Here is a 27,448-nt window from a genome sequence, read left to right on the forward strand (position 1 = left end):
AAATTTTGATACGTCCATTCAGAAGTCTAATAACAGCGGTGAAGAAGCTGTTCCTGAAATGAGAGGAGGAGGCAGTTGAAGGTCTGGGGGTGCAAAGCAGGAATCGTTGATGGAGTGGAGGAACCAGAGGTCTCATGGGGAAGATTGTGAGGAATGTTGCTAAGACGAGGAAGTTGCCCAGGTAGCCACTATGGATATAGCATCTTATTGTTACGACACTTACCTCCTGGATCCAGCAATCTGTGACTGAATGTAGCTGCGGGGTTTCTAGAGGTCAGAAAACCAGCCCATCAACATTTAACTTTGAAAGTGGAATAGCAATGAGGCTTATATCATTTATCAAAAATAGAGATCAGCCTCCCAACTTTCAACCTTCATTAAAGTTGGAATTAGCCATGTTGGAGGTAGATTTTAAGAGCCCCTTGCCCTCTTCAATCCAAGTGTGTCAGGTTTTTGAGGTTACAGTTCCACCCATCGCTGGGAATGGAACTTGGGCAGATTATTTAATGGACAGCTGATTTGCAAAACTGGATTTATACTCAGTTGTTTAATTCAGTCAATATCTGGTTAAGCCACTGCGCTGTGTTAAGACTTCCCTATCCAGTGTGGTTAGACAGCAAGTAGTGACAACCATTGAGGTAACTCTGCCTCAGTGATTACCATTTACATTACATTGGAGAAGATCATTGAGCAGATGATTCCCCACATTCCCCACCCCTTTACCTTAATGCTACTGAGAAAATAGGTCAGTCTGTTTCCCATTTATGTACATTTAAGCTTCATATTTGGAGAATGCAGTGTTAATGTTCTATGAAGAACTGTTCCGCCTAAGATTGTCTCTGTTAATGACCTGCAACAATAACCCCACTGGCATATGTATGGTCAAGGGAGGACATCCGAATAACATAAAACTGCAGGTACTCATGCCATCATAATTGCATCCTGGATGGGTTCCTTAATGCCAAACTTGGTTAGATACTATCTTGACATTAAGGGCAGTCATTCTCACCTCACCTCTTAAGATCTTTCATCCATGTTTAGACCAATGTTCTAGTTGGTAGCACTATTAATGACTTATTGCATCACATTGCTAATGATCAAGAATAAACTGATGGATGATAATTGGTTTGTTTGAGTTTGGGCTGCTTTTTTTATATATCTGGGAAATTGTCCACATTGCTGGATAGATGCCAGTGCTGTAGTTATACCTGAAGTTTACCTAGGGTTATTGCTAGTTCTGGAGCACAAGTATTCATGGTGTCAGAAGAAACCTAATCATGTATCTAACAAAAATGAAAGGCGTGAAAAGGTCCTGTTTAATTTCACCATGCTCCAAATTCTTTCCAGTTGATACTTTTCTATGCAATGAAGTATTTCCAGTTCTTAATGTATATTTGTTAAATTGAAGGACACCTCAAGTTGCATGTGTAGGAAATGTTAACAGACTAATCACACTGAATTACATACAGTCAATGGGAGGCATGTTAATAAAACGCAAAAGTTAAAATCGCTTGGGCCTCATTGTGTCATGAACCAGCAGAAATCTAATGAATTCAGCTTTGTGTTGGAATGTAATTGGGAGTAAAACTCCCTGACATCAGCCCTCTTCACCACCACCACCATTACCATCACCACCATGGCCAAAGTACCAGTATGTGGGCAATGTTCTGTTCACTGCATTCAGAAATATATGAATCTACGATAAATCAGTTAAAAATATTATGAAATTTAAAGTGATTTTAATTACAGTTCAGATTATTGTAAGCTCAGAGGTTATTTTGACCTAATTGATATTATCAGCTATTACTTTTGTTTTGCTTGATTAGAGAAGATTGACAGGATGATGCTGTTAAGATGATGCCAATGCATTTTGCAACACAAAACCAGGTATTATTATTGTGCAGGAATCATTGAAAACTGAAGACACCAGGTCAGCTTGTGACTGGATTCCTGATTAATGTACTGTTGTCCTTGAGTCTCACATATTATACAATAAGTTATTGCTCCACCTACACAGCACATTATATTATTACACCTACAACCACATGTTTTATAGCATTCACTTCCTGTCCAGACCATCAAAACCTGACAAATGTGCAGTGCTATTTTGACAGGGATTTTCATTTATATCCTCTTCATTGTAATTCATGACCAATCCTGTTTTTTAAGCTTTTAGATTTGATTGATTCTTGCCTTTAATTGTTCTTTGTCTTGTGCTTTTACTTTTTTATTGTCTCCCAGCTCTGTGGGATAATCACACACTTGATTCTATTTTTACGTGTCATAGCCTAAACATCTCAGAGATCGATTCTCTTCCTGGCCTAACACTGCCACCTTCAGAGTTATCCAGCAATAAATACCTGGGTCCCTCCTCTTCATCTACATGTTTCTCCCTGTTAATGCCATCCACAAATGTGCAGTCAGCTTCAAGTACACCAATGACACTAACTCCTCTCAACTTCTCTTGACCCCCTCCTCTGCCTCAATGTTGTCAAAGTGCTTGGATGGATCTTCAGCTTATCATCTTTAACCCTGTCACTAATTCCACTTCATTACAGGTAATACTAAGCCACTTATTGGTCATCCTTCACCCTGAACTAAATCAGTCTTAAATGCTTGGATGAATTTTGCGTTAAGTGGCAAAGGAATAATGTTTGCGGTTCATCGTGCCAACAACCTCCCCAGTTGTTGTGTGATATTTAGAACAGCAAATTACTGTCATTGGGTTTCTGAGCCAGTATGGCTCCTTCTATTAGGGATCTGTGGAAGGTGCCTGCAGAGCAGGAGTATGGCACTTTAACCAACCAGCTAGCAGAATTCTGACTGAAACAAGCAGGGCAGAATTTTAACTGGTAAGGAGTGGCAGTTTAGGTGCAGTCAGGGTGGAATTAAATCCTCCAAAAATGTCGCACTATTAGAAATCAATAATGATCCCACTCATTTCCAGATTTTGTAGGAAAGCCCTAAAGAGATGTCCAGGGCCATCATTTAAAAATGTTAAGAGAAAATTGATTTTAGCTTTAATCTGGTATTCTCATTTTAACAGCTAGTGCACATTCCTTGCTTAAAACTTGCCATCATCTGCAACATGAAATTACAAAGATTTGTTGCTCTGTAAATTTGACAGGCTTGAAAGCCTTTAAACAGGGAAGTGTTTAGCTGCTTCCTTACCTAGCTGTTTGTCCTAAGCACAGGACTTCTTCGTAGAATGTGTTTTCACTGCTTTCACATGTGATTCCCAGCATTTGGAAGGTATTTTTGCTATCTTAAGTTCTGTACTTTCTAGCTGTTAACTTTCACTGCTGCCTGAGGACTATTTACACACTTTACCTTGGACGTTCAATAATGAGAAGTTGCCCTACCAACACCAATAAGAATAAATACTAGGAACAGTGGCAACCACATCAAAAAGCAGTAGCTGTCTTCTCATTAGAACTCTACCTCTGCCCTGCAGAATGGAAATGAGCAAGGGGTTCCAGCTTCAAGGAGGCAATACCCTCCAAAACAGGGAAGGGATTAACTTTCTTGACATGACTGAGCAACAGTGCCTCATGAGACTATCATGGCAGGTCATTGCTAACATCTGGAAGAAGACCTTTCCAGTGGAATAGGTGGGTGTGTAATGCCTGGGGCTGTGAAGTCACCAAAGCCCTGAATCTCTTTCTCTCTGTCTCTCTCTTGCTGTCTCTGTCTTGCTCGCTCTCTGTCTCTCTTTCCCCCCACTTCCAAGAAGCTGCTGACATTTGTAACGTACAGATGGCTGATAGCATGTTTACCAGTGCTCCCAGTTGAGTGTACTTTCCTATTGATAAATAAGACTTTGCTTTTGCTGCACTGGCTCAATTACCATGGCCACAAAGAGTTATAAACTGAAATGTGGCAATAAAGGCACCTTGAGATCAACTAGCAGTCTTTATTAATCATAACAGATTCTACTCCATCAGTGTTCAGCTGGTATGTGACCACTTGAAGTATATGTGCAACATATACTGGAAGCTGCTATGTTGCTTTCATTCTGCTCCAGTCACATCTCCTTCAGCCATCCCACAGAATCAGTGGATGGCTCCTTGGAGATAGGGGCTACTCTGTAAGAATCTGACTGATGAGACCAGTGAGAAGCACTGCAACTGATGCCAAAGAATTGTGCAGCCAGAGCCACAAGACTACAAGAAGGGACATGGAGTAAACTATTGGGTTTCTGAAGATGCGGCCAGTTGCTTGGACATATCATGGGCACCTTCATTATGTACCCCACAATAACAGTAGTGGTTTGCTGTGCCTTGTACACCATTGCAGAGAGGAAGTAAGCTGATAATTGCTTTGCTTCCTCAGAGGAGAATATAGTAACGTGGCCAGGGCGCATGCAGTCACTTACCTGGCTGCCAGAGAAGCCCTTGATGGAATCATCCAGGGCCTGGTAAAAGAACCTGAGTGTGTAAAGCCAAATGCTGCAAACGTCCTAAACCCAACAAAAATCATTCCAGCTGTCTAAAATCCCACCATCTTATTCACGTCTTATACTCATCTTTCTCTCGGCTTGTTATGTTCTCCTGAAGGATCTGTTTGGAAGGAGACCATAAGGCTGTAAGAGTTAGGAACAGGAGTAGGCAATTTGGTACCTTGAGCCTGCTCTACCATTCAATAGGAACATGGCTGATCCAACATTCCTCATGTTCACTTCTGTTGTTTCCCCATAACTCTTAATTCTTCTACTGATCAAGAATCTATCTGTCAATCTGCTGTCTGTCTGTCTGTCTATCTATCTCAGCCTTAAATATAGATAAGAATTCTGCCCCTGCCCCCACAGTCAGGTGATTCTGCTTCTTTTGAGTATGTGACCTCTTCTGTCGACTGCTCAGGCCTCTGGATGCTCTAGATCTTGTGTCATACTTGAAAGACCTGTGTGTGGTGAAAGACCAGGATTAAAACTGATATGACAAAAGGGTAAGAAGTCATTGCGCAGATATTCATATTTCACTTTGGGATGACAGCAAACCTAAATGAATGACACGCATAACAGATAATTCTGTCACCAGATTTTTTGAAGGCCCTCATCTCCCCATCACCAGTGGCAAGCACTTTACTGTCCAGCTGATTTCCAACACTGCCTTGTGAGTGGGTAGAGGGGTCATTAGGACAAGATTACCCCCAGTTTGTTGTCCAGTTTAGTGGTAGAGGCAGAAATCCTCAACTCTTTTAAAAGGTATCTGGTTCTACATCTGAAGTGCTGTAACCTGCAAAGTACTGGAAATATGATAGAAAAGGGTGACTGATGTATTTTTCAGCACAGACCTGATGTGCTGAATGGTATTTTTCTGTGCAGGAATTCCTCTGTGGTGTCTAACTCTCGCTGCAGTCTCTCTTCCCCACCCGCCCCCACCCCCGACCCTTTTCACTGTAACTTCATTCACCCTAAATCCCTCAAACACCCTCTTTTTCTAATTTCAGATAATTATATATCTATCCTCCATTAAACTCACCATCCACCGCTGAGCTTTCAAATGCTTGTGTCCTAATCTCTGGCTACCTGTTTTTAGCATTGGTAGCCATGTAGTTTGGAGAAAATAGGCAAGGTGAAGAAAAGGAGAATTTTTACCCGCCAAACAATTTAGAAAGAAAAGGCATAAATAGGAAAAAAGGAAATGATTTAAAAAACACAGTAAAGGGATAAGCAAGTCAAAAGAAAGCTAAAGGGCACATTTTCCTACTGGCCCTCCATGTTGCTAGATAGAAATGTCACCCTCTCCTGTTTCATTGGCATGACTTTCACTGACCTGCATCAATTGCAAACCCAAATCCGCTCCACTTCCCGGAATTCTGAGCAACATTGAATGGTGACGTTCCAGGCCTTTTTCTGCCCCACCCCCCCTTTTTTCAAACTGATCCTGGCACCCAAAGGATTCAGTGTTCTCCTGGGAAAAGGATTCAAAAATTGAAGTATGAAAACTTTGAAATAGAAATGAAGGTAAGGATAATAATGACAACAGAAAATTGTGACAGCAAAACTGAGAAATTAAAGCATTAAAAATCATAGTTTTCTTTCATTCCTTTATTAACTATCTATTAAGTCCAAGGAAAGGTAGGGTCAAAAGGAAATGAAAATACATTAAAGAAAGAATGAACCTAAGAATAGAACCAATAAGAAATAAAGTAAAATTAAGAAATGTCAATGTCAATCATGTGATTGACAATCTCATCCTCAGAAACATCCATAAAGCTTTCTTTGAATCATATTTTACGTGATGTGAAAGGTCTACCATTTATTTTCTGTTTAAAGTCCTCACTACTTTTACCGAAATAGTGATATTTTTATGAATCAGTGACATTTGTAGAACACAGAATTCAACTCATTCCACTCTGCAAACATTTTAAATACTTTGGCATTTTCCTGTCTTTATTTGACCTGATATTTCCTCTTGTGCAACAAATGATTCATGCTGAGGCATAAGCTGTTTTGTTAGAGTTGAAGTGCAGAAACAGTAATGTCCTTTTGTTCAGTGCCAATGCTGTAAAGTTGTTAACAGGGCTTAGTTTAAAGTTTATGTTGGTTGTCCTCAGTAACAGGACTGTTCTTTCTGCAATTAAGAACCTGATTTTAATACACCTTCTGCAAACAAAAATGTTGGCAAGGGGAATACAAGCAGAAAAAACACTGGTCTTATCTCTTCAAGCAATAAAATTTTTCTATAAAAACATGTAAGCTGGAAGAACTAGCATCACACAAAATGTGAAGCAGAAACAAAAAAACAGATTCATATCAGCTTGCACTGTCTTTTATAATTAGAATACAGAGCCTGTGGTAGTCAGGAAAGGAAACACATTGTTAATATGAAAATATTTATTTACGGAACTATCTTTCCGTGGATTGCCACCTTGCGGTGGTGGAGAGGCTTGAGTATTCAGTTAATCCAAAGAATGATGCCTTCAGGTGTTCTCAACTCCTGGCAGGGTCACCAATGAGGGTAACGTTGGAAGGGAGGAACTAGACAAAGTACAATCCAAAATAAGGCCTTGATGACGAAGCCGGCTGAAGATACTCGTGATGTTAACGGCTAAAAAGGTCGATGAAAGCTGCAGCAGTAGGTAGATTCCCGAGTCATCGAGATTTTCTTGCCACTGGAACTGGATCTACTTTCTGTTAAGGATTGTGTGTTTGCTGGTTGCAACAGATTTTCCACGTTAAAAGATGTCCTGCGCAAGGTGTCTACCTAAAGCAACTACCTCCCAGAAACAGCTGCCAATTGTTTGGCCGGAGATGCAGCTCTAGGATTGGGCTCATCAGCCATACAAGTACCCACAGAGTCCATGCCTAATGACGCAGAATTCCTTGGTGGACAATCATACTCATTTGTGAGTGATTTCCAATGAGTATTGTTGAAATCTAATAGACATTTTTATTTCTCATTTCAGTCAAATTGTAATTCAAAAAACATAGCAGCAGTAATTTTTTTTAGTCTTAACAAAGTATTTGGGGTTTGATACTAGATATAATGAGGTGACATTCCCCACCTGCGCCATCGTACCTCTCGAGTAGAATTTAGCAGGAAACCTAGTCCATTTTGAGGAATGGGTAATTTGCAGTCATCAACTGCTGTAGATCAAGCCATGCAACTGAGACAAGGTTTAACAGTGTTGACATATATTTTGAGGAAAGGGAGGCAACCAGAGTTGCTGTAGGTGAGGCTGCTTTGGCAGAACCATGATTCCATTTATAAAAAAAAAAAAAAAAACCTATCTTTGCAATGTTATTCAACTCGTTACCAGCTAATATGGATTTGGTAATGCAGTTTCCAGAGATGCCAGTTGAAGGCTGATTCACATTATAAATCTGAAGTTACATTTTAGCGTGACTTAAGGCATAGCTCAAATTGTCTAGTGGTAGGCTCAAAGAAACACTCGCCTTACAACATGGTGCTAGGCCATTACCCACCATTTGTGTGAACTAATGTCCTTCCAACTTCGAGATGGAAGGCTTAAAATTTACTCTAATAACATACATTTGAGGGTGTACGTCCTAATATCAAAATAGGATATCAAACGTTTCATTAATAGTGAAAACAGAAAATGCTAGAAATATTCTCTTGGTCAGCTAGCATTTGTGAAGAGAAATAGTTAGTGTTTCAGGCCAATATCGTTTATTATGTTCTGTTGAAGGGACACATTTGAACTGTTAACTCTGTTTCTCTCTCCATAGATGTTGCCTGACCCGCAGAATATTCCATCGTTTTCTGTTTTTTTTTAAATTTTGGATTTCCCAAGCCCCCATTATAATTTGCTTTTGTCAAACATTCCATTACTTTATCCATGCTAACTGGTTCTTGCAATTCTTCACCATGCTTTATGGAAAGATACAATTTCTAAGCCATTTCACAACTTTTTAGGCCACTTTCTGTTAATTAATAGGAAATATTGTCAGCCTATCTGCTTTTAAGTTTCTGCTGTTTAGGGAAGTTATAAATATATGCTTGAGAATGATGCCAACAGCTGTGAGTAGGAATTTGACATGTGGGCACTTAAGGGGTGAACCTGTGACCACGCCTGATTTGTATTGCAGAGGTAGAGAATCTGTGTAAAATTGGTGTTACTTGAAGTCAGTAACAATTGTTAATCTGCTAGGGAAATCTCATGTCATTTATTATATTGTTATTTATATTGGGTGTGAGATTTCATCTTTGAGAGACTTGTTGAGATGGTGGTAACAACTCATTGGACACTTTGACATTAGTCGTGACATGCAACACTTATCCAGTGAAGCACCTGGTCCATAAATATCAGCCATTCAAAATCATGGTGATATGAAAAGTTAACCAGTTATCAACTTGTTCGTAACTAACATAATATACTGAATCCAGTTAAATATATAACCCTAACATTTGTTTTAATGACTTTGAATATCAATTGATGCAGGTATTTGATAAGTTAATTGAGACCCAGACCACACTGCACCGGCTGTCTTTGTAAAACAGAATTGACCTACTGCCATGGTCAACTAAAACAGACTGACCATTATCATAATTTGGAGCTCATTCTCAAGAGTTTCCTGAAGCTATGGAATGAACATTAAGGGTTCTTGTAATCTGTCAGAGCATGTCTGTAGTGATTCTGGAGGGTGCCGCACCTTCCAAGATAGACTGCAGAACTCTAATACCTTGAGCAACAACATCACTCTTGAAGTGGATCCCTCTACACAGCCAGCAATGAAGCAAAAACATTTTGGCAAGCTGATCAGTTTCTGGCATATTGCCAAGAAGTATTCCCTTCAAAGCTCTTGGGACTGTGAAAGCCTTGAGTAGGATTTTCAATTACCCATTGGAAAGAGCTTGGTTTTAGATCCAGTTTGAAAATAGCACTTTCGGATGGCATGTCAGTCCTATGACATTTCCAAATCATCCTGCAATTTCCAAAATGAGGAAGGGGATTGGGTGCGGGTATACAACCCATGTACCTCTAATTAACTATTTGAACAACTTGCAAAACTCCAACTTGTGGCTGGAGAGGGGCAGAAGGAAATGTTCAGATCTACTCACAAGGGAAGCAAATTCTCAGAGGTGGAGAATCCTCTGTACTTGACAGAGCTGGAAACTCATCAGAGATTCTTACTTCTGATGTGAAATCATTTGCAGATCGTTACTGTTGAAAAGGAAAATGGCCAAAATTTTTGATGGTACTCTGATAGCCTGAAAGTGCAGGTAATATACTTCACAATGAAGTTTGATGTTGTTGAGCTGTGTAATGTGCTTTTTTTAAGTTAATGCACATGCACATATTTGATCAAAGGAGGCGTTGTTGAAAAGATTGTATCCTGAAAAAACTCTGGAGATGCTACTGATTTCCAATGGTTCCACTTCAGCTGAATGCATTCATGGCTTTGGCTGTCTCACATTTTTGTCTAACTGTTTTCCTGTGCTGTGCAAGTCTAATTGTGGAGAAAGGGAGGGTGAGAACTAGTCATTGTATACTGAAAGCGAAAGCACACGTGGAGCTTCTGCTTGTTGTGCACATGCTGACGGGTGACAGAGGTGTAGTGTTGAGCAAAGCTGCCTTTCAAGCAGTTGATCTGGATTCAATTCCCAGCCATCACAAGGCTTCAATTTTGGGGGTCAGTTTAGCTCATTTGGCTAGATGGTTGATTTATAAGCAGTGTGATGCCAACAGCATGGATTTAATCCCCACACTGGCTGAGGTTACCATGAAGGTCTCTGCTCCCAATCTCACCCCTTTCCTGAGGTATGGTGGTCCTCAGGTTAAATCACCACCAGCTCGCTCTCTGTAATGAGAGAGCAGTCCTATGGTGTCGTAAGATTATGGCAATGTGTCTTGATATGCTGAGGGTACGAAGAAGTGAATAGATTCATGGAGTGGAGATGTCAAAATTAACATATGTGTTTTGAGTGTTAAATAAGGAAGGAACCATAAGCAATGTTGGTGATTTTGCAAAGGATAAACACATGAGAAGAGAATTGTGTGAATGATTGCTGTGAATTGAGCAAGAGGAGTATGTGTTTGCAATGTAATTGAGAAATAACAGTATCACCAGGAATTGGTTGATGAAGGATTTGATGAAGTTGTTCAGAGTGCTGAAAAGAGTGGAAGGGCTTTTATTGTGTGTAATTGAGAGATGTGGAAAAATGATGAGCTGTACTTACTCTTGCTACTTCTGTAAGATCATTTAACTGCTTCGTCCACCAGATCCATTACCTAGCAATGTCGTTCCAGGAGCTGAGAGTTTCAACAGTGCTTCTCAAGGATAGTTGCTCGTGATTCTTAGACGTCCATCATGCACTGCTTGGATACAGAGCTTCCCTCCTCAACCTCATCTCCTTTATGAGGACACTCTAGACAGTTTTGGAATACTTGAGGTTTGCTGCTGGCTCATTTTCAGCAGTTTCATCCTTCACAGCTCAAAGCAGCCAAATAGGCGAGAAGGGAATTCACTTTATCTTCCAGTGTTCATTTCCACTTTAAAGAAACATCTGCGGGCCCAATGAAAATTATGCCTGAAAGTGGGTTGGGTGGCCTGTTAAATCATGGAATCTGTTGGGAATAATGAAATGTGGCTCTGGAGTGTGAAATTTTCTGTAGCAACTCAGTCTCATTAGTAACCCCCACCCCCACCTCCCACTTGCAATGAACACCAGAGTTAACATTCAGTCTAATATTAACCTTCCTTACCACTGATCTGGGCGGAGTTAGCATCTGTTGAATGTTATGATGATGTCATCCACCATCTCAGATTTGCAATCTGACATCAGTTCTTTACCAGACAATAACTTTAGTGGCCTTTAGCTTAACACAACTGGAAGTGATGAAGCTGTGTGGAGTTTTTGAAAATGAAATTTTAATTTTTATGTGGCTGTCAAAATCATTTTCCTTGTGACCGAACCCAATGGATTGATTGTTTTGAAAATTATTTACTTGTGGGACAGAAATTCATAAGTGTTAACGCAAGGCAAAGTAATAGGGGACGAAATCTTCCAACCATCAAGAGGGTGGGCCTCCAGTTGGGACATCATTGGAAAGAATAATTCAGGTGAGGGTTGATTTGGCAGTTGATTTTTTTTCTCACCTGTTATACACTTGTACCAATATTTATAACTGTCCCAAGTGAGTCATTGCCAACATGGGTAACTTTGATATAAACATCTACAGAATTATAAATACAATTAACAACTTTATTTCACAAAAATATTCTTTTGACCGAGTAGTCCAGTTGCAACTTGCTCATCAAGGTGCAGTGAATCTTGACAGGAGCCTTAAAATCAATCCTGAATAATTGTAAATAATTAAGAAAAGAATTACATGTTAATATTGCATGCATTCAAAACCAGATGCACTCAAAACATGTAGGTATTCTTGCATTCTCATACCACCTATCTTTTTGGTCAGGATTTTGCAGTGGAAGTGACAACAAAACTATTAGCACTTGACTTTGTTACTGTACTGAAACTGACAGCAACTTCAAAAAATCACATGCCCAGATTAACATGGAACCTAGGAGTTGCTATCAGTAATTTTACACTCCTCCCTGAGTAACACTCCTACCTCTTCCCCCATCCCAACCATCGCGTTTAGACTGTAAAGGTAAAACACCATTGTCTTTTCAGATCATAAGGCTGCTCACGCATTAGATAGAGACGACTGGTGGGGTGGTTTAACCTGAGTAACACCACACCTTGGGCACGACACCTAGAGAGGTTGAGAAGGACAGTTCTTTGTGGTAACTTCAACTGGTATGGCAATTGAACCACAATCCCGAAACAATCAGCAAATTGAAAACTTCCATTTTTGCACTCACACTTTCATTGTAAAAGCTACCCATTGTTGAATAAAATGTAACATGGTTTTTAACAGTGTTTGAACTTCATTTAGTAATTGCTGGTAAACTCCCTGAAACTCCTGTTCTGAAAATCTCTTTTGTGAAATGTCAAATTTCTGCATTGTGATTAAAGAAAATCCACTGTTGTAAAATAATATATACTTTTAAAGTTTGCTTTTCTTTGGATTAGGATTGAAATTAATATAATCATAATCACTTATCTCACTGCCTAAATTTTTAAATTAGAAGTGTAGGGATTCAGTGCTTTTAACTTGCTGTTTGCAAGAAAGTGCCAGTGTCTTTAGCTGCTTATTTGACCATTCCAAATCCTTGCCATGAGAACAAAATTTAAAAAAAAACATGATGGTGAACAGCATCATAGGCAGAATTCAGCTCAGTAAAGGCGATACCAGATATTAGGCATAAAAATAATAAATGCTGGAAATACTCGGGCAGCATCTGGGAAATGAAACATAGTTAACATTTCGTGTCAATGACTTTCATCAGAGCTGAAAGACAATAGAATTGTAATAGGTTTTTAGAAAGTAAAAGAGGGAGCTGTGAGAAAGAATAAAAAGCAAGGTCTGTCAAAAGGTCACAGAGAGGAGTCGATAGAATGCCAAGTTGAAAGGTGAGATTTTGTTCCTGAGTTTGTGCTGAACCTTGTTTGAAAATTGTTGCAGGCAGATGGGTTGAAAGTGGAAGTAGGTGAAGAATTAAAATGACAAGCTCTTGGTCTTGCTTGCAGACTGAGTGGAGGTGTTCCATAAAGCAGTCCCAAGGGAAGCTGTTGATAGGTTTGTCCTTGCTTTCCACCTACCCAAACTCCATATTCAATAGATCATTCTCTCCCATTGTTGCAGCTCCAGTGTAATGCAAGCACCAAACACATTTTGCCCTACCCTCCACTTTCCAGTTAACTACTTCTGAGGGACTGTTCCTTTTGCAGCAGTCTTGTTCAATCCTCAGTCACCCAAAGCCCCTTTCCTCCCCTACAGTTTCATTCTATACAAGTTTAGGATATATAACAACTGTTTTTTCATCTCTTGTATTCTCGCTGTTCAAGGCTTGAAACATGCCTTCCAAGTGAAATAGTCACTTTTTTGTACTTTTTCCAATTTAGTAAATGCTATTTATTGCTTATGATGTAACCACCTGTATCTTGGGATGAGGTGACTGCCTTGCTGAATGCTTCCTCTCTGTCCACAGGTTCAAACCCTGAATTTCTGCCTGCTTGTCATTTTAATTCTCCTTCTTGCTCCAATGCTATCCTTTCTGCCTATGGAATGCAACTGTGTTCTCGTGACGCTCAACCAGCTTTGAGAAACCACAACTTATCTTTTGCCTCGGCACTCTACAATGTTTTGGACTCAACACTGAGTTCAACAACTAGAAATATAACTTCTGCCTTTTGTTCTAACTATTTTCCTCCATATTTTTGTTTTGCTGGGTTGATATTTGTCTTATTTCTTAATGCCGTTGTGTTTCATTCAGATGCTTTTTATGCCACAGTCCACATTTCAGCTGGACACAACTTTTGTTTTTTGTTAATGCTCCCTGGCTGCTGCATCTTGAAATCTTTTATTAATCTCTACTGGTGTCCGATCACAGACCTTCTTTGTTTTTGAAGACCCCTCCCCCACATTCTCTGGTTTCAAAACTCCTACATTTCTGACTTCTTCAGTTCTGAAGAAAGGTTGTCAACCTGATTTCCTCTGCAGATGCCGCTTGACCTGCTGAGCTCTTTCCAGCTGTTCTTATTTTTTTCAGATTTTCAGCATGCACTGCACTTTGCTTTTCCAAATGTTTGATTTTAACCCAGTGGTAGGAAATAGTTAACAATTTCAAATTCTCTGTCAGTCAGACCAATAACTTGCACGTTAGAGTCAGTTTAGTTTCAGTATGTTTATATTTCTGAGCACCGTTCTGCAACACAGCCTGATCTGGCTGCATATAAAGTAAACATCGTTATTGCATGTTAATTCGTTTACCATGAGATAGAAATTCCTTAAAATAACTGACCCCAACCTCCACACTCATTCTCAAAATCGGATGTGGATACTATTTAAATTTACTTTCATGCCCACTCACCCGCAGTTTTGCAGGATTTTCTCAAAGCCCTTAATGAACAGTTTTTTCCCGATAATTTACCATTTTGCATTTCAGTGTACAGCTGATAACATAAAAATCAAGGTCTCCTTTCAACTGTTTTTTTTCATGATTAACCTTTTTATTTAAAAAGGCACAGAGAGGAAATGATACCCCCATTGGTCATCAAAGGTACACCAGGAAATGGAGCAAAATTCCACAATATCTAAGCACCAATCTTTTCCCTGTTTGCTTTTCTCTGTACTTTTTCTTTTTCCCCATTCTAACCTGATCTTACTCTGATTAATCCAACATGATGCAGTATGTTATTCAATCTAATAAAAATATGTCATCTGCGTTGTAGATGCAAACGAGTGGAACTAAACAAGAGACATGCCAATGGAACATCATTTTATCGACAGCATGAATAACCTTTCATGCAATGTAAAAACAATTGTCAGGCATTATTTCCTTTTGTGGTGCAGGAGGAGTACACAGAGGAAAAATTAGGTAGGGGTTCATATGCTCATAATGACATCTTGACTGGTTTTCTGACCATTCATTTCAATGGACACAACATCAATTAGGCTTTAAATGGAGTGATTCTTGTTCCTGCTTTATCCCTCTAAGCACTGTCCAGGCAATCCTTCATACCAAGGCAACAAGAGGGTTAGGGTTAGGGTCAGAGTTAGAGTTAGGACACTCTCAGTTCTACCAAAGATGAGATCTAAATTATGTCAACTGTTTGAAGTGTTCTAGCACTGAGACCCTGGAAATGAGGCAAAACACCCTATTATTTATAAAGTTCAAAAATAAGTTGGCTGCCAGTTTTATTTTTTGGTGTCACCTTATTAACTAAAGAAGTCTTCTATGGTTCAGGTAGCCAAAGTAGATGGGGAGATGTGCTATAACTGCTAAGGTTCAACCTATTTATGAAGTAGAACAGTAGGACAGATGTTTTGATGTATCCTGTATGGCAAATATACTTTCAAACCTGCAGTCCAGTAAGGTTTTCAAATCACAAAATTTAAGGCCATCGTTGTTGGAGATACCTTTGTGTGTCTCACTGGCTGTCTTCAAACACTTGAGTATTTGTGAGAAAAAATCTCTTTGTATATTGAGCTGTGTTGCCTTCTTTTCATTTGCTGGCCTGTACAGTGTTTTTTCTTTTAAATTTAAGATTACAGCACTTTTTTTTTCCTTCCTTAGGGTATTTCTATATTTAAGCTTATTTCTGCAAGAGAATTCAAGCAAAATAACTAACATACCATTAATAAGTGGGGAACAACTGATTTAACGTATATGCATATATGCACACAAGACAATGCAGAATTATTAGTCATGCACAAAATGTGATGCATCCTATTTAAAGGTCACGCACAGGAGGTGCTCAGAGAAGAGAAAGAAATGTAGTTCTGTACTTTTCCTAATGTTGCAGTCTTAATCTTGCTGCTTGTGCCATAATGAACTTTTAAATCAGGCTATTCAATAGCTGTCACTTAGCAGCTTTAAACCAAAGAGGCAAATCCTGATCCAGACAATATAACAAGGATATAATTACTTAAAATGTAAATAGGTTACTTGGTGTTGACTATTAGAAAGATTGTTGATCTGCTTTTAGTTTTATTGTTCTAAAATTGCTTTATTGTACTGTTCAGAAGTAGAAATCCTAATTGGTTGCTAAAAAAGTAAATTTCCCCTGCCACAATTTCTACTTTACCTCCTTGCTTTCTCTGGGCTAAATCTAACAATTCTGTTATTTTCATCAAGTTTCACGGAAGGTTTCTTTCTGTGAGTCCTAGCAAGTTTTCTTGTGCTAACGTCTCAAACTCTTACCCCACCTCTCTGGCATCCCTTTGATCTGATGCTAGCTAATTCTACCATTCGCCTTAGTTGAACGAATTTTCCACATCTGTAATATCTTGGAATAGAACATCCACCCTGGCGCTGGCACCATATCTAAAAGGCTGTTGTGCTGAGCCCAGTGCTGGCAGTCTGGAACTATCCTGCATGGTTCGTCACATTTGCTACTGAAATGGAAATATAAAAAGGAAAACTGGGCACCAACATGTGGGTGGGAATCTGAATGTCCTAGTGGATGGGATGGTGCAGAGGGGTGCCATGCACTCACCCCAGACCTTGTCTGCAGTTGCAATCCTTGTTAGTGCAATCCAACAACCTGAAGAAATGCCCACCATTGCAGGAAGCAGATCAGTGACCACCCCTGTCCTATCAGAGCAGCCCTAAGATAAAACCTGATCCAATGTGGGAGCTGAATGCATGTTCCTACGCACCAAGTGCCCTAGCAGCAAAATTCTAATGAGAGGTATTAATGCACTTCAGAGTGCATTAGTGCAGAGAAGCTGGTATGTATCAGGTACCACCGTCTGTGGATGTGAGATGTGTACAGTTGCTGCCCAAGACTACCCTGAGTTAATAACAGAAAGTGCTGGAGAAATTCAGCAGGTCTGGAAACATCTATGCAGAGGGGCGGCACAGTGGTTAGCACTGCTGTCTCACAGCGCCAGGGACCTGGGTTTGATTCCACCCTCTGGCGACTGTCTGTGTGGAGTTTGCACATTCTCCCCGTTTCTGCGTGGGTTTCCTCCGGGTGCTCCGGTTTCCTCCCACAGTCCAAAGACGTGGATTGGCTATGCTAAATTGCCTGTAGTGTTTCGGGATGTGTAGATTAGGTGGGTTATAGGGGGATGGGTCTGGGTGGAATGCTTTGAGAGTCAGTGTGGACTTGTTGGGCTGGAGGTCCTGTTTCCACACTATAGGGATTCTATGATCTATGATATCTAAAAACAGGGTTAATGTTTCAAGTCCAATGAGCCTTCATCAGAACTGGAGTTCTAGTACCTGGTTCTGACATTTAATGTTGAGAATTCACAACGTCCAGTTTCTAACTGGTGCATGGTAGAATAGGAACCTGCATATTCATGTTGAATCGGGTGTTAGTGAGGATGATAACAAGTAATAATCACCTTTATTAGGCATCTTGCCATTCCCTATGGAAAATCTCATCTCAACGTCTGGAACATTGTTGAAAAATGCAACTTGTTGATGTGAAGAAAGGCCTCGCCCAACTTCTCAAGCAATTCTCCCAGACTTCCTGCCATAGCCCATGTGATTCAGGGCCTTTATATGATTGTGCCCTCTGTCAAGCTGTTTATCTCCCACACACTGATCCTGACTGTAGTCTCTCTACCACTCCAACAGACAGACTATTCCTCCTTGCCCCAAAGCTAATGCTGTCATCTATTTGGTGAGAAATATACAGGCATGATTTAGATGAAGTCCAGCCAATGAAATCAGCTGAGTCCCATTTTCCAGATAGTGGAGGAACAAATTTTTTGGGCTAGATTGTCAGTTAGAGGCAGGGAACTGGAAATTGGGACTAGTTATAGGCCCTGACCCGGCTGCAGTCTTGGTGAGGCAGCGAGTTCAGATCGTTGTCTTCAGTATACTTCATCAGAACTTAACTACTTTCATTGACAGTATGGAATTGCACTCTATCAAACCGAACTGATGTGTGATCACAACAGTGCACCATGCAGGTGAATGCCAGCTATATTGACAGCGGTAATGATGCCCATTTTACAGCAGTCCTGTGTGCCATCTGCTTTTTTTAATTCATTCATGAGATGAGATGAGTCGCTGGCTAGGCCAGCAGCAGTTAAGAGTCACCCGCATGGGCCTGGAATCACATGTAGGCCAGACCAATAAGGACAGCAGATATCTTTCCCTAAAGGGCATTAGTGAACCAAGTGGGTTTTTTCTGACAATTGACAATGGTTTCATGGTCATCATTAGACTCTCAATTCCAGATTTTTATTGAATTCAAATTCTACCATCTGCCATGGCAGGGTTTGAACCCTGGTCCCCAGGACACTACCTAGGTTTCTGGTTTAATGGTCTCGCGATAATACCTCTAGGCTATTTAAGTTACCGCGACAGCCTCTGCAATGATCCTCCTTACGATGACCAACAGTTTTGCCTCCAGTGTGGTAAAAGCATACAGGCATACTTGTCTCATCCAGTTCTTTTCTGTGCCTCCTGTAATGTGCTGCACAAGAGAGAATTGTGTAAGCGTATTACGTTTGGGAATGTGATTGTCATGTTTGAATAGTTGCCACTGTAGCAAATTATCAGCTTACAATGTAAAGCGGTTGGAGTGCTAACTTTATATGATAAACATATGAATTGAAGGATCGAGTACTAATGGTAATGGGAGCCAGTGAATTGAGCAATGGATAAGGCTAGTGGTGCAGTTAATAGGATTTACCATTTGAGCATGAATTCACTAACCTTTACAACTCATCAAATTGTTATGTTTCTTCCTGTGCTGCAACCATGCTCTTGGATCAAGGCTTCTTTTTCCCACTTAAACCTGAGCATATGCCTGGAGGATTTTCTGCCTGTCTGCCGATTCTAGATGTCTCTCCTTCTCTCCACATCTTCAACCAGACTTTCAGTGCATTATCAGAAAAGATTGCTAATTGTTCTCTCTCATTTGGCCATCCTTCAAAGTCTTGCGGCCTAGATTTTCGCAAAAATCCCCTCTGTTTAGTAGCCACAGTGCAACTCTTTTTTAAAAGATGTAAAAAGATTAAGCCACTTGATACATCATGTCAATGTGAGCAGCCAGTAAACAATGCAGGGAACAGTAAGCACTATTTTAACGTGTTGCCTGCAATGCAATGAACAGGTGAAAGTTAATCCTGGAATATGGTTAGCTAATTGAACCAGTTCCTTTGCATTTGGAGTCTCAGTAGAATAAGTGCCCATCGCTGATAATAGTGTTGGTATTAATAATCAGAAGCAAAGCACGAGTGAAAATGCACGTACACGCTGGCAAAGTGTAGATGTGGCCCATTCAAAATGCTGTGGACAGTGTAAGAAGGAGAAATTTGTCTAAAATGTCTGCCAGCATTGTCAGTGGATAATGCTGTAACATGGTACAGCCTGCCTTCAGGGAGTTGATGTAAATCTGTGGTGCTACATGAACACATTTCTTCCACTGAGAGTATTGTTCAAGACTATCTTTGGAGCAATGATCTCTAAAATAGACAGACAAATGAAAAATAAATGAAAGCAATTATTGTTAGTTTTTAAAATAGCTTTTCAAGCTGATTAAAACCAGTTAAACTAAACTTCAGCCTAATTTCTATGCTTGATGTATAGAGGTGAAAACTGTTGTAATTAGTTGTAGCTAATGGTTACTTTAATATGTCTTAATATGTCTTACTCTACTGAGTAGATTGGGATTATATTCATTGGAATTCAGAAGATTGAAGGGGGAATCTTATAGAAACATATAAAATTATGAAGGGAATAGATAAGATGGAAGTAGAGAGGATGTTTCCACTGGCAGGTGAAGCTAGGACAAGAGGGCATAGCCTCAAGCTTAGAGGGAGCAGATTTAGGACTGAATTGAGAAGGAATTTCTTCACCCAGCGGGTTGTTAATCTATGGAATTCCTTGCCCAGTGAAGTAGTTGACACTACTTCAGTAAACGTTTTTTAAAAAAAAGGTAGTTTTTTTTTTGAACAATAAAGGAATTAAGGGATACGGTGAGAACGCGGGTAAGTGGATCGGAGTCCACGAAAAGATCAGCCATGATCTTATTGAATGGCGGAGCAGGCTCGAAGGGCCAGACGGCCTACTCCTGCTCCTAGTTCTTATGTTCTTAAAACAAGTTGAAAATTTTCACAACTCATCGATCCTTGCCTGTGAGCTGCTGGGTTTGTTACAAACTGTCATTCCTGGAAAGTCAATGCAGTTGTAATTTCTGTGCCGATGCTTTTTTGATTATTCAATGGGTAAGCTGATTACTTTCTAAAGTTGCAAGTTTTTATAAGTGCATATTCTTGGAAATTTAACAAAAAATTAAACTCCACAAACAATACTATTTCTGACAGGTCGCTGAAAATGTCCAGAGAGAACGATGGTTGGTTATACTTTACCTCAAATATGCCTATTGAAATGTTTGAGAATAAAAGGACAGTGATGCTGGCAGTTACAGAGACAGTTACAGTTGAGAGACATATTTTACCCAGTTTTCAGGGACAGTGGTTTTTCTGCTTGGGACTGACAGACACCATGGGCAGAATTTCCATGTCCTGCTAAAGCTGGCATTGCAAGAGAATGGTTCAAAAAATACCTGCTGTGGTCAGATTGCCAGCTTCCTGATGCTCAAGTTCAGAGCAGATAACGTATGCCTACCTTAGGGAGACGGGCCGTCAAATAGTTTCATCCAGAGTCTTGTTGAGGACCCTTGACAGGAGACCATCTGGGATTTTTCAATTAGACTCCAGTTTCCGGATGCAATGTCTGGTAATTGAACTGGCACCAGAGTCAGGATCTGATAGAACAGGGCCTCTACCTTTTTAACAGGAAATTAGTGGAACTGTGGATTAACCTCATGCTGTTTATGTCATTGCTAGCACATCGCACTGTTCGCAATTGTGTGGGAAGTTAGCACATGTACACAGTTGTGGAATTACCCTTACATGCATGCGTCAGAAGAATTGGATAGGTGTCAATGCTGCATCCCTATTCATAAATCCGCAGGGAACATAGAAATGATCTGAAGAATAATTCCTATATTGCCACGTTGCAACTTTTGGAAACCTTTAAGAATGAACTTAGTTGATGACTTATTTAAGTGCATTATCTTGAACTGGCTTTCCCCATCCTGTTTTGCCCTTCTCTTTTTGTTTTCTTTAAAATAATTTAAAATCATTTAATCCGCATTAGTTGCAGATATCCAGCAATAGACAATGAAAAAACGCTAATGGAATGATGACTGGTTCCTTTTATGCTACATGATTGTATGTTTCAGCTCTCTGAAAGCAAGAGAATGGCTGTAATCTTTTGATGCACTGCTGACATTGCTAGCATCTGTGAAGTTTCTTTCTAAACTTAGTGTATTTCAAAAAAATAAATTCAACTTCAAACTTGTTTTTATGCTTAGATTTGACCTATCTACAAGTAAGTTTATGAGATTAGGTTTTGGCACAGAACAAAAATGGCGTTGCAAATTTATATTATCGCCTTGGCTTGTGGTGTTGTACTGAGCCTGACTTTTGTAGATTGACTCATTGAGCCACAGCTGACTGTCATTGGTTGTGAACTGCATCAAAAACCCATCAAAAACCAATCAAAAAAGCAAATGCGTGCAACTTACTTGAGTCAGATCAGACAAGTCCAAACTTGAACTTCTACTGACAACCAGCAAAAGAGAACACAGATGAAATAAGTTGAGGTTGCAGTTCGCCCCAGAATGCAAACCAAATACTGGCATAATGACTGACTATTTGACAGTCCGTAATGATCTTCTGCCTGCAGATCCACTACTGGAAGTGGGTGTCAGTCGGGTCCTGTTTGCCTTCTAGCACCTGATGTAGCTGAGCTCTGTCGTCCATAAAGATACTTTCGTTCAGCTCACTGCCCTCATCTTTCTCCTTGGATGACTGCTTCCTGTCCTTCGGCTCCTCAGCGTCTATCTTATCACCTCTTTGCCCGTTTGAATTGTGCAGAGCACAGTACATCAGGATAGCGCAGCACACTGTGTCCAAACTGTTCTATAGCTGTACTATACTACCAAACCCCATCTTCAGCAGCTCTATTGTCTGCCCCCCACATTCCTGGTCACAGCATATGCACCAAATTAATGGAGGTGCCACAATGGCTGAATGACCAATGCAATACATCAAAAATGAGTGGCTGCTGTGCTCCAAACCTCTTCCTATCACAGTCCCACATCAAACATTAAACTGTCATTGAATTCTGTAAAAAGACCATATTATGTGAGATATGATGCAATGTTGTTTCATTCATTCCACAGCACCTTGGCAGTTTCACAATAAAAGGGAACATTTGCCCAATGTTCACCTTCTTTTATGTTATTGCCACTAACATGTGCATCATTGAGATGTATTAGATTTGTAAGCACCAATAGCAATCTACCTTTCACCAGTATTTGAGACCTAAGCATGTTCACTCTACATACATTGCAAATTGGCAAAGAAATTATTGTAAATGAAATGTAGCTAGAGTTTGCAAACATGCGCTTCATGTATTTGCCCCTTCAGTATGGCAGCGTCCAGCAGGTGTCAAATGTGTGCTTTTGCCCATTAAACTAACACTGCCATCTACCCTGGGTGTTGTCCCAACCATTTACCAGTTGCATTTTGCATATAGAGATCTGTAAATGATCAGGAATATAAAGCTCAGTGGATACTGCCAGCATTGGGTTATGTTTGGTTACCAGTTAACCCCCAAAGCCTCCATATCCCCTTTTCTTTTCTTTTCCCTTGATTAACACTGACAGTTTATTCCACTTCGCCGCCACCACCATGTGGAAACCCACGACATTGAACTTTGCTTCCAACTGTTCTCCTTGCCCTGAACTCTGACATTATAACTTAACGATGTCAAACATGTTCCTCTAAGCTCCTCTTCTGAAGGCCACAGTGGTGGGTACAGACAATAACACAACCTCTATCATACCCTCTGATGCTGTTCTGCTTACCCCCACCATTTACATTTGAGTTTCTACCACACCGCCCCGCCCCCCCCCACCCATACTATCCTTGTTCTTACCTCCATTAATACCTGTACTTTCCCTTTACCAGGCTGATTCAGTCACCTTTTTTGGCAGTGATTCACGCTTCTGCCCATAAAGACTCTTCTTTTACCCTCCTGGATGATCAACAGATAGACCCTCAGTTTTGTATTTGCCTTGGACCTCAATGAACTTTGACGAGCAGCCTGTAGCCAAAACTAACCAGACCCTGACTGCTATCTTTGCAACTCCCTGACTGACAAAAGTAATTCCTTTGACTGTTGGTGCTGGCCCTACAGACTAGACTTTTGCCCACTTCCCCAGACTGTAGTCAGACAGATCCCCTGACACTGAGGCGCCAAAGCACCTAACCGTGCTGGCCAAACCCCTGGACTGTGTGCAGTCTGTGCCCCTGACTGATGTATTGGGACCTAATTGTCCCACCCCCTTCTTGACAGGACTGAGGACTAGTCCCCATCAAGTTTCTGCCATTGCTATTTAGTTGGATAAATGAGTAGTATGTTTGCTGCACAGGTAGCTAGCACACGCTGTAGGTGTTATAAGTCATTCGGATATAGCAAGAACTGCAGATGCTAGAGTCAGTGTGGAGCTGGAGGAATACAGCAGGTCAGGCAGCATCAGAGGAGCAGGAGAGTTGACGTTTCAGGCCTAGACCCTTGACTGATGTCTCAGAGTGCTAAATACCAAGATATCATCCGAACCAGGCAGATCCCTACTGACAAGTAGCCTGTCTAAAAGACTGCACAAAAAGAGCACATCATTGTGGCATCCTGATAGCCTTCGGTCCTGGATGAAGTGCCAACACACTAATTGGCATGGAACAGCATGGCGAGCCAAGAGATGGATGCTGCGAACATGCAGGTAGGCACACAGTGAGCAAGCGCTAAAAGAGCAAGTGAGTAGCCCTGAGATGCAGCCAGTTCATAAATTGACTGCCTGTCACTGAGTGCAAGTTTTCCTTGTAAAAGCTTTTTAATGCTGGTTGCCAGTGCTTCTTGCAGTGCCAGTCTGTGCATCCTGAGTGTTTTGCAAGTAAATTGCAGAGGTGGCACGATGGTTTTGAAGAGTTGGCAAATGTTTGTTCAATATCAGCAAATAAGTGTTAGTGGTTCAGGGGTTGGTTGAGTGACAGCGAGTGGGGAGGATGTTAGAGGTATTAATGAGTGTGATATTGCATGAGCCTTGGTGTGAGGTGTGTGCTGTAGAGGAAGCAAAGTCAGTGTAAGGTTCTGGAGAGAAAATGGTGGCATTTAAGCTGGTGGAGCAGAGAAGTGTGTATTCCTCTAGCATGCTCACACTGTACTGATCCAGATGCTACCTTGGACCAGGTTGACATGGTCTGATATCGTGACTTCCAGCGCTGGTACTGGGGGAAGACTTCCCACATCAGCATTACCCTGCTGAGCAGGACTTCATAGTCTTTGCCCACAATGCAGGATGCTAATTTTCCCTCTCTGCTATGTTCAGCTGCAAATGTCTGGAACCGTGAAGGGCAGCTCTAGACCATCAGTGCTTATCTGGGTGCAACAGGCCTTTTAAAGATGGCACAATTGACAGGGATGCTGGTCTATTCTGGGATATACCAGAAGTGGCAAGTTATTCCAGGTACGCAAGTGGTAGAATGACGCTAGAACCAGACAAGAGGATGTTATGGGGCAGGGTAGGTAGTTAAGGAAGTGAGTTTGGTAAAATACTTTGAGAAAATTCATTAGGCCTTGCAAAGAGAAGTCTTCTGAGAATTTGATGAAATTGACACTGACTCAAAAACACTTTAGCCTTGAGTGTTAAGATTTAAATTTAAAGTTTAAATTTAAAAAAGAACTTCAGAGCTCGGACTCTGTGAACCAAAAGTAAATTGCTGCATCAATAAGTCAATCACATTTTATCAGCTTCATAGCTGACTTTGAGTTGAAAATCAACCTCATTCAGGCCATCTTGACTGTGTGACATCAAGCTGAGTTGTCAACTGAATCCACCATTCACTTTCAGTGCACTTAAATCAAATATCTTCATTACTGAAAACAACAAAATTTCTGATTTTCTTTTTTTTTGTCAAAACGTAAGTGATTTTTGGCTCAGTAGACTTTGGATGTTGTAAAATTGTACCAGTAGAGATTGTTTAGAGTCACTTAGAAGATTTAAATTGCCACTGAAGTGATATTTAAACAATTATTGTGTGGGTTTTTTCTCAGAGGTGATGTTGAAAGCTAGTGGCTAATTGAAATTCGATCAACTCTCCTCCTCCAGTTTCAGATATCAAATATTCATGCAGAATAATCATAAACTGTTAGATTTCTTGATGAATCAATTATGCGAGAACAAAATCTCCTTTTTCCTCCTTTCACCTCTTAATTGAAGAGACTGACATTTGCAGATGTCTTCCTGTTAGCCTATGTTGTCCTTCATTTGAATTTTTCAGTCATATGATATAACTGTAGTTATCAGGACATGGAGTGGAATATGAATGTCACCTTTAATTGTTGAGCTACTGTATGACAATGCTGAAATTTAATTAGAGTATCAAGTTAAAAACTGTGTAACAACCATATTTAGTAAAGCTTTGAATAAAATTGTGCTCCATTATGTTTCTAATTTACTACTGAACAATATCTGTAAACAAGATCTGGGGGACTTCTTGAATGCTCCTAGTTTTTCTGGCTATTCATTATTACATCAAATAAACAGAATGTTCTGCAACTTAGAAAACAGTGTTGACTTCAAAAATTGTTTATTCTTAAATAGAAAGTTGAGTTGCCACAGTAAAATCAAGGTCATAATGTTGTTGACAGGGTGAAATGAGGGAAGGCTGGAGGAGGCTCGTGTGGAGCAGAAACACTGGCATGGGTCTGATAAGGCTATTGTCTTGTTTCTGTGCTATAAATGCTAAGCAACATATAAACAGAACTGATTCTTCTCAGACTGATTATAGTAGCTTCCAAGAGTTTATGGTCTATCGCAGATTAAATTTTTCTCTGAGTTTTGTTGTGGCTTCTTTGTAATATTCATACATTTTACAGTGATAGAATTCAGGGTATGAGCAGCCCTAATATGTTTAACTTCCAATTGGATTATATTTCGTAAAACTTGTTCTGGACGAATTTTTTTTAAACAGTACATTTGGGACACTATAACTATCAGTACTCTTGTATGAGAATTTTTTTTACCCTTTACCTGCTGCTTCCCTTGCACAAAGGATCTTAGTTAAATTTGGATCCAGTTAAGCTTAAAAGCAGGCAGGGAGCATAGAGTGTCCATTTTACCTAACCATTGGTAAGGAAATTCAGTCGTCACAAAGTAGGACCAGGGAAATCTGTGGCAGACATATAAAATATAATTTGAGAATAGGAAAATTCTGTAGGTTGGCAGCTGCTTGTGAATTCCTGGTGCCTATCCATTGATAGGCCTGTGTAAGAAAAGCTGAAAAATGTCCCTTAGGAAATGGCTTACTTTAAAAACAACTTTTGGAACTCTGATATATAGTTGGTGTGTATGATAAACTTCTTTTATAGGTCTATTAGGAAAGAAATTTTCCAAAAAAGCATAAAAAAGTTACATTACATCAAAATTACATAGTAATCAGACGCCCAAATTTCAGGTAACCGTTGTTCCTCAAAGTAGCTCAAGTTGAGCTGTTTATCTATACTCAATTTCATACATGTGAAAATATTTTGTTTGTCATATTCACAAAACCTGAAAGGTGCATACCTCTTCACTAATTCTACCAGAAGCATAAATTTAAATGTACATAACCTGTTTGCACTGTTCTACAAATAATGAATGCTAATCTCCCCACTAAAGGATGAGAACATGAAGATGAAGGTTAACTTGTTGAGTCAAAGTTTTTATTGTGTCTACATTTCACTTTTTTTAAACCTTCCATTTATGGAGAACTCAACTGGGATGTTAGATAATACTAAGGGATAGCTGAAATGAGGTGCTTTTTCAGCTGAACAAAGACATTCTATCTAATGGGAAGAAACAAGTTCAATAGATCATACAATCCCTACAGTGTGGAAACAGGCCCTTTAGCCCAACAAGTCCACACTGCCCCTCAGCATCCCACTCAGACCCAGCCCTCATAACATCTACACATCCCTGAACACTATGGGCAATTTAGCATGGTCAATTGGTCTAACCTGCATATCTTTGGACTGTGGGAGGAAACTGGAGCACCTGGAGGAAACCCATGCTGACATGGGGAGAATATGCAAACTCTACACAGACAGTCACCCGAGAGTGGAATTGAACCCAGGTCCCTGGCACTGTGAGGCAGCAGCGCTAACCACTGAGCCACCATGCCACCCCAAGTTCATGGAAAAACCTCAGGATGTGAGAGATAGAAAAAAAGACAAAACAAAGAGGAATTGAACGAAGACATTTATGAGAAAACGATCAAGGAAAGGGGAATGTTGGAACAAAATTGACTTGTAGTGGCATTGAGTGCTAATTAT

At 40.2% G+C, this 27,448-nt stretch overlaps 1 protein-coding gene across 1 annotated transcript in view; it reads left to right on the plus strand.

The window, feature by feature from the left end:
• The window catches only part of nr3c2 (nuclear receptor subfamily 3, group C, member 2), a 250,872-nt gene that overhangs the window by 1,608 nt on the left and 221,816 nt on the right, over positions 1-27,448 (plus strand). Inside the window, exon 2 of the mRNA XM_048606752.1 lies at positions 2,498-2,558. Coding sequence (XP_048462709.1) covers positions 2,498-2,558 — 61 coding nt within the window. The remainder of the gene's footprint in view (positions 1-2,497; positions 2,559-27,448) is intronic.

The sequence above is a fragment of the Rhincodon typus genome, chromosome 1, assembly GCF_021869965.1.
Source record: "Rhincodon typus isolate 14 chromosome 1, sRhiTyp1.1, whole genome shotgun sequence".
NCBI classification, from domain to species: domain Eukaryota; kingdom Metazoa; phylum Chordata; class Chondrichthyes; order Orectolobiformes; family Rhincodontidae; genus Rhincodon; species Rhincodon typus.